Below are 15934 nucleotides of genomic sequence, written 5' to 3'. Positions count from 1 at the left end.
GCAGAGCGGGCTTAGACCTGCGGAAATCCACCACCAGCTCCTTGGTCTCAAGTGTTGAGTTGGAGGTGGTTGAGTTTGCACCACTGCACAAAGTTCTCCACCAGGCTTCTGTATTCCTCCTCCTGCCCATCCCTGACACACCCCACAATTGCAGTATCATCCGAAAACTTCTGCATGTGGCATGACACAGTATTGTAGCAAAAGTCAGATGTGTACAGGGTGAACAGGACTGGAGAGAGCACAGTTCCCTGTGGAGCTCCGGTGCTGCTGATCACAGTGTCTGAGAGACAGTTCTTCAATCTAACAAACTGTGGCCGCTCGGTCATGCTGAGAACAATAAACATCCTTGTGTAGCGGGTTGAAATAGTGCACCTGTGCCTTTAAGGCCGTTCATTAGTAAATTAGTGGACAGCTGGCTGGTTTCTTTATAAGTTGACTTGCACCGTGGGTCAGGTATGCAGCAGAAGTGAGGCTGGTTTGTTTGGCTCTCAGCGCGTTCTCGGGAAGGCTGTTCCGGTCTGTGTGGTGATCTTCCGGGTGGCAGCCGGTTTTGGGATTCTCTCGCATACTGGAAGGTAAGCTAATGCTCTGGTGTCAGATGCCGTTGTAGGCTACTATTTTGCGTCATTGACTATTACATCTCCTTTTCCCTCCGGTAGGCTCAATATTGATTGCTCGGTGTGGCGTCTAGTTTGTGTTGTGAGCTGTTTGCGTTTAAGGGCTTTGTGCCCCTGATTTGTGTCCTGATCATCGTGACTGCAGGTATTTTAACCACAATGTCGTATATATTCATCACATTACGTAGCCATGTCAATTGTAACAGCTTTTAACGTTAACTCAATTCCACGCACATAGACCCTCCGGTGAGCTGACGAGTGTCTACCTCGCATTGTTTGTGGCTGTCCCCTCCAAACACTTTGGAGCTACAGCGTGCAGTCTAACCCTCCACTGTGGTATGTAGCCATCTAGCTAATCAGCGCTATTCCTCCTTACTATCAATATGGTGAGTAATTAATTGCTTCCGTATGCCTCAGCAGGTTGTATGGTGTTATCGCCAGGGTCGCCATCCTTTGCTTGCTGCTGTTTTGCTGGTTTGCCTGTTTTGCGTTTGTCTTTACTCATTGATTTACATGTCTTGTCATTGTCTTGTGATTTATTTGGTTAAGTGTAAAAGTCTTTCGTTTTCATGTTCTTTTGGCTTTATGTTATTTCTTTTGCATGATTTTGGGAAGCTTTAAGTTGGCACATATGCAGGCATAGTTAGGCCTGCCCACTGTGTAATTCTACAGCCTAGTCTGGGCCTCCTATTGATGCTGGGCTTCTCAAAGTTGTGTCTGTCTGTCTATTTGAATTTGACGTTTAGATGGCCATCCACTCCCTTATTGTATGAATGTCTTGTATGTCTTTGATTTAGTTTCTATTTGTATTAATTGTGGTAACGGGACAATTCAGTCAGCTCTAAGGGTCAGCCCGTGTCATCCGGGCCTACTAGTGTGATTACTGTTGTTGTCTGTTGTGGTTTGTTTTGCAGGAGTAGGGGGTGCTGCAGGGGAGGCTGCTCACCTGTTGGTGGGAGTCTAGCTTGTAGTTCATGTGTGGCTTCACTGTGTGTGTTTCCAGTACTGTTCACCTGTGTGGGTTGCGGTGGTTGCTGTCTCCTATATCCACGTGTAATCCTGACATCCATTTCTTCAGGATAGCCTGCCTCCCTCTGGTAAGCCCCCCCTTCCTTCTGTCCAACTAATTGTCTTGGCTCATGTTTTGTTACCTTCCCACTCTATGGGGCACAAAGTTGTACTATAAAATAATAATGTAATAATAAATTAATATTTTCTTAGTCTTATGTTACAGCTCTTTCCTTCCGGTTTAGGTTTCTCTTAATTTGTTCCCCATCCTCTGTGCTTCAATAAAAACTCTGTCTCCGTCTCATGCCTGACCCTGTTGAGTCTTTTGATTAACAGAAACCTGTTCCCTGGTTTTGATACTAGTGTGGCGTAGTCAGCTACTAAATTAAACTTCTTGCCAGTTCTTGGTATCGCCACACTTACTTGCATTGAGTTAGCTGTGTGGCTTAATCTACAGATGTGGTGGTGGAGCAGTATTTCGTTATGGTTTGCTAAGGAGTAAGTTAACCCTTTGCTTAAAATAGGGGAGAGCTGGGAGGATAGAATTTATTTAATTACAGAAAGTATAATCAAGATTGAAAGCCATTATTCTGTGTATCGGTGTTGCCTTAATCCCATACATGTCGTTTGACCGTCCTTTTCAACTCGCATCACTATAAAATCCCATAAAAATGGACAAAATCAGCTGCTACCCATGCATTTCTGGGAGGGCAGCCGTGGCCTACGGACTTGTAACCGGAGGGTTGCCGGTTCGCACCCCGACCAGTAGGCACGGCTGAAGTGCCCTTGAGCAAGGCACCTGTCCCCTCACTGCTCCCCGAGCGCCGCTGTTGTTGCAGGCAGCTCACTGCGTCGGGATTAGTGTGTGCTTCACTTCACTGTGTGCTGAGTGTGTTTCACTAATTCACGGATTGGGATAAATGCAGAAACCAAATTTCCCTCACGGGATCAAAAGAGTATACTTATACTTATTTCTATGGAGCCATAAGTTGAAGCTGTCGGAGTGTGTCTGCCTGCGCGGAGCTACTGACCTGCCATTGGCTCATCTGCGTTCGATGGGCGGGGCTTGGGATCGGTCAATTGGATAGACCTAATCAATCAAAGCAACAAATTATTTGAATTATTTAGGGAGAACGGCAAAAACGTCCTTGACAAATTAAATGCATCAATTACTGTTTTCTGTTCTAATATCTTGTACAACAGACACGATAGCAAAATCTAAACATCTAGCTTCTCTAGCAACCTTTTTGTTGTAAACAAAATCAACTGAAGCACGCTCAGGTGATGTGAATGACTAGGTACCTTTGGTCATCTGTCCATCATCGTATAAAGTCCGCCCAGCTTTCATACGTGCATAGAGGCTTCTCACTGGACCAAGTCAAGACCGAATTTCCTGACCTCAAGTTGTAGCTTGTATATGTTTATGGTTATTATTATTTCATTTAGGTTATACCATGGTCTAGGTTGAAAAGGGTGTCGTTTAAAAAATGATATACTACACCTATAAAGTAGATCTGGTAAAAAAAAGTTTAATCGCCGTTCCATATCAATGCTTAGGAATGGTAACTATAACAACGATAGTAGGACGACGGTTAAGCCTGGAGGCAGGCTTTGCAACAATGGAATCAACAGTAAACGATTTTAGCTGAAAAAATTTTAGTATTAATAATTGATTTCATATTTTTTATTTCGTAAGTGACCATGGCTCTAAAACTCATTTAGAAATAAATTAATAATTGATTTCATATTTCCATTTATTTTTAATGGACAGTGACCATGGTACGAAGTTCTGCGGAATAGTTCTATTCACATGAATGGGCCTTCCCAACATCTGAGGTCTGTTAAATCCATTATCACTGGCAAAAATAAATGGGCAACAGGTTTTGTGCTTCTGATTAACGTCTTTCATATCACTCTGCAGCTATTGCAATGGAATTTATGTTGCTAGTAATATGTTGCCACGCAACACCTGAAACTGTCAAGTTCTATCTGTGTGGCGAACTATTTATTTTGTCAGTGGAAGCCACGAAACGTTAGCAAAATAATTTATAGACACATTGTGTTAAGTTTCTTTCCTCGTTTTGCCAAGTAGCCGTATAATAAGCGGGATAATGTATTGTCCCGCCGGTAATTATCAGAAAATAAGTCCCAACAGGGAGAACAGAACCCCAACGCGCAGCGGTTGCAAAACATTAGAAATTACACGATTAGGCTACATTGGGAAATATAATTAGAATTAAGATATTACGAAAATACATCTCAATGCATTTGCAAATGATGGTTAAAAGTGATTAGGCTAAAGCACAGCTGAAGACGCACTATCACGAGATATGCAGGATAAACTTTGTTTTATTCAGTCATTCGAAAAATATTAGGGTAAGGGTTGCTTTTTCCAGCCTATGTTTTCGATGGTAGCCCATTATCAGTCAATAGTGAAAGTAACTTACTGCGTATAACTGTCTTGTCGTTGACTGACACCATGGTGAAGTTAGTTTTACTTTCCCATTGAATTCAAATAATAGACAAGTGCAAACACGTAAAGGCTATGCTAGGTTTTAGTAAAGCAAAAAAGGTTTAGTGGAATGACTGTTCCATACGGTCTTGCAAGCAGACTCCTTCAAATGCACTGTTGACTGTCAAAATACTAATGCATTCTTTAATGTTGCGCTTTGCGCCGTTAAAGGGAATGACAGATGTCATTCTTATTGGTTTAAATGATGTAATGCCCCAAACACACCCATGCATTATAAAAATGTTTAGCCATTGGGTAGTCAAAATTTGCCTTTTTAATAGCCTTCTTATGTTCTGACATTCTGTCTTAGAGACGCCTCTTTGTTCGGCCTATATAAAAGCAACCACATACTGTACAGTGCACAGGATAAACGGTATACCACAAAAGTGGTATTGCAATTTACATCAACAAACTGTTTGCACTCTTTGATGTTTGAACAATGGTTGCAAAATCCACATTTGTACGTACCCAATATCTGCCTGTGGAACCAAGTAGTCTTTTTTCTCATGCTGAGATGGCTTGGTACTAGTTTGTCTCAAAGGGTGGGGGCCCTCCTAAAACTAATTTTTGGGGTCACCAAACACTTCTCTAAGAATAGGGTCACTATTGGACTGCTATATTTAGTAACAAAATAAACTGCAGTTGGCAAGGTTTTTTTTTATCATATTCACCGAAACCAACACTATGCTCCGACAGAGCAACATAAATCAGCAGGTTTTAGAAAAAAAACCCGCACTTCTACCTCCACCTAGAGCCTGTTATTTGTTTTGCAAAAATCCACAGCTCCCGGTTCTTCTGGTCCAATCAGAGCAGGGCTGTGTGAGATCTGACTGTCAATCACAGTCTGGTGTGCACTAACGAGCACAAACTCGATGAGAGGGTGCTCGGTGGTAGTGGGCGAGGGGCATGTAAACATTCAAAATGTCGGCTAATGGCGGCCTTTGGTCTGTCTCTCAAACAAACATGTCTGTCTCTCAAACAAACATGTTTGGTCTTTGGCCTAACATGTTTGATATTATCGCAAGTCTTTCTAGTCTTGGCTCGTGCAAATAGTGACGTGAACAATATAAAACCAATAGTGACTTCTCTCCCAACACCAAACAAGAAGGGGCAAAGTAGGCGACAGCTGTCACAAGGGACCTGATGAAACCCATGAATATGATAATTTGTTATTTCGTTTCTTATACATCTTTAGTTGGCTCTTCCACGCGACAGAACAAGTCTATATCGGTTAGGGATGTCACGCATGAAACAATGCTGCAAAAACATGAAAATATGAATTTGAGTTTAGTAGCAGGGTTGCACAATTCGAATTGCAATTCTGCTTCCTGTTTGCTACCTCAATTGAAATGCAAGTGAAATTCAAGAATTGAATTATAATTTAAGAGCCAGTTTCAATTCAATTCTGGAATTTTGCAAAAGCCTGTAGGCTATCATTTCAGTTCCTGTTGATATCTATTGCACGATGGGTAATAATTTAAAGGAATCTAGTTGCAGTCTTGTAAATAGTGACCCTAAGATCCCTAGTCATTGCAAAATCATTATTAATCATTTATTACTTGTCTTTAGATGTGAGAGGGTCTGAGACAGTAGTCTTTCAAAAATCTTTTCCAAGTCTTTGCAAATCTTTCCAAAGTCTGTCAGTGCAAGGAGGGCTTTAGTCCCCTCAATCTGTCAGACTTGCCAACTGCAACTTTAAGGTGGAGTGGGCTTTTTTGTTAGCAGTCTGTACTAACTCTGTTTTATAGCTCACTGTGTAAATCGATTTGACATGATTTTGGCCTGCTTTTCATACTCTTGATTTTTATCACAAATACGTCTAATGGCCACCTTACACCAAACAACTTTGACAAGATTTGGGAAAGATTTTTGAAAGATTGTAGTCTTTTAACTAATGGCCCCCCCATTCAAGCTTTACTCAAAAGACTCCAATCTTTCAAGAATCTTTTCCAAATCTTGTCAAAGTTGTTTGGTGTAAGGAGGCCATTAGACGTTGGAATTGTCCAAGAGGTATATTGTTTTTGAGCCAAACTGGATGGAAACTATCCGCTCTTAACATAGTATTTCTGTCTGTTTTTTCTCGAAACCCTGTGGTATGGAGCTGGCTATCATGACCTGAAGTTAATCGTAGTTTTAGAATATTCCATAGACAGTTTTACATTCTTATCATTATTATTCAAGAAATCATAGAACAATAACAATTCATCAGGAGAACCAGTCCAAATCAGAAGTACATCGTCAATGTACCTCCCCCACCATTTTATCTCGTCACTGTAGATATTACCCTGGACAAAATCCTTCTCCCATAGACCAAGAAAAGGATTGGCATACATGTAATTTGGGGCGAAACATGCCCCTGTAGCAGTTCCACTAACCTGAATATACAAATGGTCTTGGGACAGAAAAGTATTATTTTTCAATGTCCATTCAGTGAGTTGGATAATAAAATCAGAGGGAGGTAAAGAGTATGTAGACCTGTTTTTTTTTTTTTTTTAAATAATGCAATGTAATGTCATGAGGGGATGATTGCTGAATGTGACAAAAAATGTTATGGGCTTGAAGTAGCGTAAAATCCCTGACAGCACCTTTAACAGAGTGTCAGCAAATAGTTTTGCTGAATCTGAGCAACTGATAGTCGAATGGACGGACTATCCAATTAAAATCCTTGTGAGAAATCCTGGGCCTGTTGTTAGTCTCTGTTGTTTTCATAGTAATCCCATTATAACAGACATCATTAACCTATCAATTATTAGACTTGGTGTAGGGCATAAAATGGATGAGCAACTTCACACCCTCTTACTGCATCTCTGAGACTGCATCACTGCAACACCTCCTCAATTCTACAGAATCAGTTTTCAGCACAACAGTCTCCAACAGGACATCTATGGAGGGATTTGCTCTCATTTACATGATCAGCTGTTCTCAAACATTTCACAAGGCCAATGAATTTTAGCACTGTAGATGAACTGATACTTTGCTCGAATGACACATGTCAAAATGTTAATTTGACTGCTTCATCTGTGCTTCTTTATATATGTATGGCAGCAGTGATTATTCTGACCGTCTGTGGGAACTTGCTTGTGGTCATCTCCATCTCACACTTCAAGCAGCTCCACACACCAACAAATTTATTAATCCTTTCTCTTGCTACAGCTGACATGATGGTGGGAGTAACTGTTTTGCCGATATATTTTATATCTAAAAGTGTCTGTATGCGTATGGACAGGACATTTTGCTATTTCACTCTACTGTGTTCTTTTCACTTTACCTTTCTATCTATTTATAATGTGTCCTTCATTTCTGTGGATCGGCTGTATGCTTTAAGCAACCCATTCCAATACTCAAACAAAGTCACATTTAAACTGATTTTCACAGTTAACTGTTTCAATTGGTTAACTTCATTTGGTTACAGTATGGCTTATATATACATTAATGGAATTAGGACTGGTAATGTGTTGTGTTTTGGAAATTGCACTGTAGTTGCAGATGGACTTTGGGCAAGCATAGACCTTTTTTTAGTCTTTATCTTGCCATGTTCTGTCATACTTCTTTCCTACATGAAGATTTTTATTATAGCTAGAAAACATTCTAAAAGCATTAGGCTTGCCAAAGGAAACCCCGCTACAAGGAATAGAAAGTATGGAGGCGGTGTTCCTAAAGCTTCAAAAAGCAAAGCAGCCACCACACTTGGGATTCTGGTGACTGTATTTGTTGCTTGTTTGTTGCCCTATTTCTTATCTATATCATTTAGTGTTTTTATTCCAGATACATTATCACTGAAGGTGCTTGAAGGAACTCTGCCTCTGTTATATCTGAACTCTGCGATTAATCCAATAATTTATGCTCTTTTTTACCCCTGGTTCCGAAAATGTGCAAAGCTCATTCTCATGCTCAACATTTTCAATACTGACTCCTCTTTAGTTAATGTACTTACAGATGGATGACAAAACAATTTATATTTTTGTGAAATAGGTTTTCTTATGACTGAGGAAGGGACCTGTTTTTTTTTTTCTTTTTTTTTTGCTGTTAATAGTCGAAATTAGAATTAGGAACTGTTGTTCGTACTTTGACAGTCTGAGCGAATGATTCAACATCCCACACAATATGAGAAGGGCATCTGGTTCAAGGTGCTGCTGAGTGACCTTAGTAAAGACTTTGAAAATGCTCTGCCAGTATCCTGGCAGGTGAGGGCAGAAAACAAAGCTATGGGCCAAAGACCCCTCTCCAGCATTCATTTTGTCACAGATTTGGGGATATATATGGAAATATGTTGTGTAACCTAGTCTTATAGTAGTGAAGTCTGTGTACCTGTTTAAAATGGATGAGGCGAGGCAGTGTCTATGGAGCATGTATGGAACAGAGATGAATTTCTGCTAGGATGTTTTCCAAAAATCCACCCAAATTGTCTAATCCTAGTTCTAATGTAATGATTTTTGGTTCATTGCTGGATTATTGTACATGTGTAGATTGCACATTTGGGTCATTCCATGTAAAAACAGCCAATGTCGGGGTATCATGTACATGACACCTCTCAGATTTTGCTGAAAAGCTGTGAATATATGCCTTATATTACCAAACAAAGGAATCTGAAGTTTCAGGTCAATATCTCAAACGGTTTGCCTGTGGCGTCCATTTGAATTTCGGGTGCCACGGCCCTAATTGACACATTGGAATTTCACATTTCATCTTTTGCCATTTTTGGAAGCCCATAACCGCTTTTCAGCGAAATCTGAGAGGTGTCATGTACATGGCACACTGGCTGAGTTGGCGTGGAATGACCCATTTGTAAGTCTAAACACTACCACATCAACATTTTCACTCTGCAATCTTTGCTAACATTAATTTATAAATGAAACTATAATATAACTAATGGAGTGTGGCATAATTTAAATAAAACAATTATTTTCATGCTTCTAGTAACCTATATGTAAACAATTTCTTATTAATCTACTATAGATACTTTATTGATCCTCAAGGGGAAATTCAAGGGTCTCAGTAGCATACAGAAATAACACACAACATGCACTTACAGCAGAAATGGTAAACATAAGTATAAGTATAAACATATAACTAAACTCCACTGTACAATAAAGACAGTAGAAGATAAGACAGATAAGAAAACTAACAAAACTAAATACTAAATACACTATATAAGTTAAATTAAGAAAGTCCAATGTGCTTGAGGGTGATCAAGCATAAGATGCTTGTAGTGACGGGGCCGGGACTGGTGAGGTGCTAAAGGGAGTGAGTGTCATGGTGAAGGTGCAAACAGTAGTCCAACCATAGTCCTTAGTTATGTGTGCCTGGCAAGGTGCTCAAGAGAGTGCATGTCATGGTGGAGGTGCAAAAACTAGTTCAACATTAGTCCAACAGTGCAAGAGTAAGGTCTAGAGACCAGCATAAATAATATAGACAAATAGGAGAGTAAAGTGTAATGTAGACAAGGTAAAATAAAAAACTATTTCAGTGCAAGAACAGGTTGAGGTAATAGGGTTATCGCCATTCATTCATTCAGTATTGTATCAGAAGCCTGACCGCAGCCATTGATCATGTGTGCTAGTATAGCATGAAAAACAGTGTAGCAGTAAAACAGTAGTGAAAACATTAGGCTGTGTACAATAGTAAAACAGTAGTAAGCAGTAGTGGGCAGTCAGTACTAAAAAAACATGGACATGGAGAGGGTGGAGAGGCAGACAGACTAAGCAGAGAAGTCTATCTCTCCTCTTCCCTTTAGTGAGGCATTGAACAGTTCAATGGCTCTAGGAACAAATAACTTCCTCAGCCTTTCAGTAGTGCATGGCAGTGAGCGAAGTCTCCAGCTGATCAAGCTCTTTTGGTTTTTGATAATGCTGTAGAGCCGGATGACATTCATTGTCCAAGATGTTGATCAGTTTGTTTAGGGTCCTTTTGTCAGATATTGAAGTGATGCACTCCAGTTCAGCTCCCACTACAGAGCCAGCCTTCCTTACCAGCCTGTCAAGTCGCCCAGCATCCTTCTTCTTTGTGCTTCCTCCCCAGCATACCACTGCATAGAAGAGGGCTGGCCACAACAGACTGATAGAACATCCTGAGGAGCTTGCTGCACACATTGAAGGACCCCAGCCTCCTCAGGGGAGTACAGCCTGCTCTGTCCTTTTCTTGTAGAGTGCATCAGTGTTGGCTGACCAGTCCAGTTTATTGTCCAGGTGGAGACCAGATACTTGTAGGTGCTTACCACCTCCACATTGACCCAATCAATGGAGACTGGTAGCAGAGCGGGCTTAGACCTTTGGAAATCCACCACCATCTCCTTGGTCTTTGAAGTGTTTAGTTGAAGGTGATTGAGTTTGCACCACTGCACAAAGTCCTCCACCAGGCTCCTGTACTCCTCCTCTTGCTTGTCCCTAATACACCCCACAATTGCAGTATCATCAGAAAACCTCTGCATGTGGCATGACTCGGTGTTGTAGCAGAAGTCAGATGTGTACAGGGTGAACAGGACTGGAGATGGCACAGTTCCCTGTGGCGCTCCGGTGCTGCTGATCAGTGTCAGAGAGGCAGTTCTTCAGTCTGACGAACTGTGGTCACTCGGTCAGGTAATCTGTAATCCAGGTTACCAGGTGAGCGTCCTCACCCATCTGCAAGAGCTTGTCTCCCAGTCTGAGGGGTTGGATGGTGTTAAAAGCACTTGAGAAATCAAAGAACATGATTCTCACAGCACTTTTCCCCTGGTCTAGGTGAGAATGTGTCCTGTGTAGAAGATAAGTGATGGCATCTTCCACGCCCACTTTCTCCTGGTATGCAAACTGTAACAGGTCTAGTGCATGGCGTACCTGGGGTCTGAGCATACCTAAGACCAGCCGCTCCATTGTTTTCATCACATGTGATGTTAGAGCGACAGGCATGAAGTCATTAAGCTTGCTGGGGTGTGGTTTCTTGGGAACGGGGGTGAGACATGATGTCTTCCACAGTGTTGAAACTTGTCCGAGACGTAGACTCCAGTTGAAGATGTGCTTCAGTGGCTCCCCCAGTTCAGCAGCACAGGCCTTGAGCAGCCTTGGACACAGTCTGTCAGGCCCGGCTGCCTTACGAGGATGGAGTTTTTTTAAAAGATAACTTACTTGGTCCGCTGAAATGATGGGGGGGATGAGGGGAGTGGAGGGTGAGGAGGAGGAGGGGTGCTTCTGTGAGGGTTGTCGTGTGGCTAGAGACTGATGGCCATTGGCTGAAGCCATTGTTGCCGCACTGCTCGTGGTCACCATGTGGGGGAGAGGTGCAATAGCCTGATCAGCAGTGATGATGGAGGGGGGAAGGGGGGCAGCATCTGTGGTCTGTGTGTCTGATGGCTGTTGACTGAGGTCGTTGTCATCTCTTTGTTCGTGGTCGCCGGGATGCAATATCCAGTGATGGTGGGGGTGAGTGTTGCCCTGGTAATGAGGTGGGGTGGGGGCTGGGGGATGGGCAATCGAACCTGTTGTAAAAGTGGTTCAGCTGGTTCGCCCTGTCCAGGTCTCCCTCCACAGAGCTGCTGCTCTTCTTAAGGCCAGTGATAGATTTCATACAGTCCCACACCTCCTTCATGTTGTTATCTTGCAGCTTCTGTTCCATCTTCCTTCTGTAGTCCTCCTTAGCCTCTTTCAGCTTAATCTTGAGTTCCCCCTGTACTCACCTCAGCTCTGCCATGTCCCTCTCCTTAAACGCCATCTTTTTCCCATTGAGAAGGGTCTTGACATTACTGGTTATCCAAGGCTTGTTATTTGGATAGCAGCGTACAGTCCTTGTGGGAACAACAATGTCCATACAGAAGTTCAGATAGTCAGTAGTGCAATGTGTGACCTCCTCTAAGTCCTCTCCATTCAGTAGCACACTCCAGTCAGTGGACTCAAAGCAGTCTCTCAAAGCCTCATCCGCTTCCGGTGTCCACTTCCTGAAGGTGTGCGTGGCAACTGGTAGCCTCTGAACTTTTGGCTTGTACATTGGCTGCAAATGAATGAGGTTATGGTCCGACTTCCCCAGTGGGGGAAGGGGGGTGGGACTGTAAGCATCCCTCACGTTTGCATACATGAGATCTATTGTCCTGTTTTTCCTAGTTGGGCAGTCAACAAACTGGTAAAACTTTGTGAGGGTGGAATCCAGTGTAATGTGGTTGAAGTCACCAGAGATCGCAAAGAAGGCATCACTGTGCTGAGTTTGGAGCCTAGCGACTGTAGAGTGAATGACGTCACACGCTGTGTCTGGGAGGGCTTGAGGTGGCACGTAGACACAAACAACAATGGCGTGCGAGAACTCCCTCAGCATGTAGTATGGTCGTAGACTGACCGCTAGTAACTCCACATCCTTACAGCATACAGTCTCCTTCACTGTAACATGTCCGGGATTGCACCATCTATTGTTTATGTATAGCACCAGTCCGCCTCCCTTCTTTTTGCCAGAAAGTTTATTGTCTCTGTCGCATCAGTCAAAAAATGCGTCATGAAAAAAACATGTTTATACAACAATTGGGTTCTATGGAACTATTTATTTGTTTCTGATTGGCCGAGAGACGTTCCATGAGTTGGAATATCCCTGGACATTTCAACTCAGATTTTGCACAGCTAATAATAAATCACTCCGCGATACAATGCGAGGATTTGACACAATGTTCTCATCCCAGCTCTCCACTATTTTAAGCAATGGGTTACTCCTTAGCATCCACATCTGTGGATTAAGCCACACAGTCAACTCAATGTAAGTAAGATAAACGAGGATGCTAATTGTTCTCAGCATTGTGTAGGGCCTATAATATGATTGTCACCTGGAGACTTGTAACTAACGTTAGCATAGTTAGCTAACCGCTGCTAACATGCTAGCATCGTGTCAGAAAAACATATGGGGCTGTGCACAGTAGTGTAACATTTATTCACCATAAATTAATAAATTTGAGTGGTTCTGCAATGTAGGCTATGTTTCCGTTTTTTTGCAGTACCATGTAGTGCACGGTGTATCGATACTAAAAAGGTATCACGATGCCTTCACGCAAAAAATGATTTCCGACGTTTTTAGAATCGATACTTTATTAAAATTGACATTCTGTGTCTGCGTGAACTGCCCTCCCTCCTCTGCTGCTCTCACTGCTCCTTGCACGCATCTAGGCAAGTGGGCGTGTCAAGCAGGCAGCTCTGAGTGAGTGAGTGCGCAGCCAACGTCAATATACAGTAGTTCTTTGCCGACCGTCCTCGGCCTTGTGGATAAAACAAAAGGTGAAGTGAAATCTGCAACTATTTCGGATACATCACGAATAGTGAAGGCAAGCCATCAGGTACACAGAGGCCCGTTTGTGAAATATGTTTCAAAGTCATTTAAAAGCAGTAGGCTACGCATGGAACTTGGCTAAACACCCATGAGACATATCCCAACATTTTTTGTTTAAAGAGCGACATCTTACTTGAATATGCTATAGAAAACACGACTACATGGTTAGTGCCAAGTTCTTCTCTTCTGTTTTAGTCTAGCCTAAGTGAAACGAGTATGGTTCTCTGGGATAAAGCGAACCTTCCTTCATCAATGAATTTGACATAAGAATTCAGACATAACGAGCTGTAATCATTTTGACAAGACATAAACGAGCTGTAATCATAGGGTGCTAACGTGATGAAAGCGCAATGTTCATACCAGAATAACATTACCATACCAACTTGTAAACAATCTATTTCATGTTGGTCAGTACTACTCGTAATATTTGTCATGGCATGTAGACTGCAATTTGTTCAATTCAAGTATTGCCCAGATGTAGGATAGGCTACCCGAAATGCGCTAATTAAAGCCCACAGCCTATAATACCACCAAAGCGTGTTGAGTCCTAATAATAATAGCGGGTTATTGTTACGTGGTAGCAAATCATGTTATCAAAGAAATAGACGTAGGTTAATGTAGGAATGCACACAGACATATTGCAACAGGTAATGGTGTAGGCCTATCTGACGAAGACCTGAGTGGTTGGAACGTCGTACTTGTACACTGGGCGCAAAGAAGACTATCCTCACATTTTCCCCTTTGCAACTGCCAAAGAAATCCCATGAACACGGGAAGGCCTAGGGAAGCCTATACTGTACATCAGATTGCCTAAAGATTAGGCCCCTCTGCATAGCATTCAGTGATTTGCATGCAGTAATTTCAACACTGACCTTGATCTAGCCTAGTTTGGCTATTTAAAGCTACTTTATTGGCAAAACACAACACAATGTAAATTAACTATAACAAAAAATAAAGGACTTAATCACACAAAGTAGGCCTACTATTTTACTGACTATAAAAATAATAATTATGTAGGAAGTTTAGAACCCAGAATTGACCTGCACACTACAAAAGTGCACCGAATTCAACACAAATGACTCAATACACTTGGAGGAGGTATGAGTCCTTTCTTTTCCAGATATCTTAGGATTTCGCCGTAGTATCGTTTCAGTATCGTGCATCGTGATATTTATGGCAGGTATCGTATCGAAGTCATAATTTTGGTATCGTGACAACACTAGTACCATGTCCCTTACATGACATGGCCCAGTGTCCTTGTAACATGCATGCAGCAAAGCTAGATATAAATGTGATTTCAGATATGAATGTGATTCTTTGTGGTTTACGTGTCTTCTTGAAAGAAGACACGTAAACCACAAAGACTCGTAACGAGGGATCTGGAATGTTGGTTACCTAGCAACCAAGACGCTGTCTATTGAAAAGGGAACTATTTTTGATGCGTAAGAACGATATCGAAATTAACATGTTTAAACAATAATGGGGTGTTTTCAGATTATTTAGTTTGTGGTAGAATTGTTGTATAAAAGCGATATAGCACTCGTGATCGTCCTATTGGTCATGGATATTCCCGGCTGTTGTTGCCTCGCCACTCGGCCTCGGTACCATTGGCTCTGGCGAACAACACCTGTGGGAATATCCATGTTTCTTTATGACCAATCGTGCTATATTGCTTAAATAAATCACATTTATTTAGAAATTTATTTAACAAAAATCCAAGAACATAGAAAGACTAGTAACTGGACACAGAGGCCAGAAAGATTGAGAATTCTACCGGTAATGTTAATAAAGATGGAGTGAATGGCGGTGAAGCTGAGGCCAGCAAGGTGTTAACGAAGGCCGCCAACGAGGAGGGCTTGACAGCAATTGTATAGCAGTTTACAAAAGATTCACTGAACGCTAATGCCGTACATGAAAATGTAGCTAATATGTGGAGAATGCAATACAATCAAGCATTTTGGTCGATGTGGAGGCACAAACCGGCAGCAGAGCAAATGCTCGTGAGATGGAAAAAAGATGCATGTTTTAAAACAACGTGCAGACGAAGAAGTGAACGGCGACGAAGCTGAGGTGAGCCGGGCGATAAAGAAGGCGGTCAACGAGGAGGGCCTGACGGTAATTGTAAAACAATTAATAAAAGATTCACTGAACGAAAATGCTGATGTGGTGGTACATGAAAATGTAGCTAGAAATGTGGAGAATGCAATGCAATCAAGCATTTTGGGCGATGTGGAGGCACAAGCCGGGAGCAGAGAAAATGTACCTCCGAGAGCGAGAGAGAAAAAAAGATGCGCACTCTGCATTCCACAAGCCTATAGCGCCCTCTCGCGGCTCTACACGGTAATGTTTACTCCTTGGTTCATGTCAGTCAGTATAAATTAACATTTCAATTCTTAACTTTCAGCCCCATTTTGAGTGTTTTGCCCGACATTGCACATCATCTACTTAGGAGGGCACTGCTCCCACATACTTTGGCCCATCATCAAATGCTTGACCTCTTTGGGAAGCTTAGACCCAGTAGAATTCT

The 15934-nt window shown here is 42.0% G+C and overlaps 1 protein-coding gene and 1 long non-coding RNA gene across 3 annotated transcripts; both read left to right on the top strand.

Annotated features, from left to right (window-relative positions):
* The first annotated feature begins 422 nt into the window (after positions 1-422).
* Positions 423-1694, top strand: LOC125298784. 2 transcript variants are annotated; one of them, XR_007194270.1, is made up of 4 exons: positions 423-575; positions 660-762; positions 856-953; positions 1621-1694. It is a non-coding gene; the product is annotated as an uncharacterized LOC125298784 (long non-coding RNA). The 2 variants fall into 2 exon arrangements; XR_007194271.1 differs by lacking the exon at positions 1621-1694 and adding an exon at positions 1038-1098.
* Positions 1695-7079: 5385 nt separating this feature from the next.
* Positions 7080-8081, top strand: LOC125299325 (trace amine-associated receptor 13c-like). Its single transcript, XM_048250565.1, has one exon. It carries the CDS (start codon positions 7080-7082, stop codon positions 8079-8081), a length of 1002 nt encoding a protein of 333 aa, XP_048106522.1.
* The last annotated feature ends 7853 nt before the right edge of the window (positions 8082-15934 follow it).

This window comes from Alosa alosa, chromosome 8, assembly GCF_017589495.1.
Source record: "Alosa alosa isolate M-15738 ecotype Scorff River chromosome 8, AALO_Geno_1.1, whole genome shotgun sequence".
Taxonomy (NCBI): Eukaryota; Metazoa; Chordata; class Actinopteri; order Clupeiformes; family Clupeidae; genus Alosa; species Alosa alosa.
Note: the sequence above shows the minus strand (reverse complement) of the source record. Positions and strands in the feature narration are given on the sequence as shown.

Bases quoted from the DNA above. Each gene is read 5' to 3' on its own strand.
- LOC125299325 (XM_048250565.1), top strand. From the start codon at position 7,080: ATGAATTTTAGCACTGTAGATGAACTGATACTTTGCTCGAATGACACA.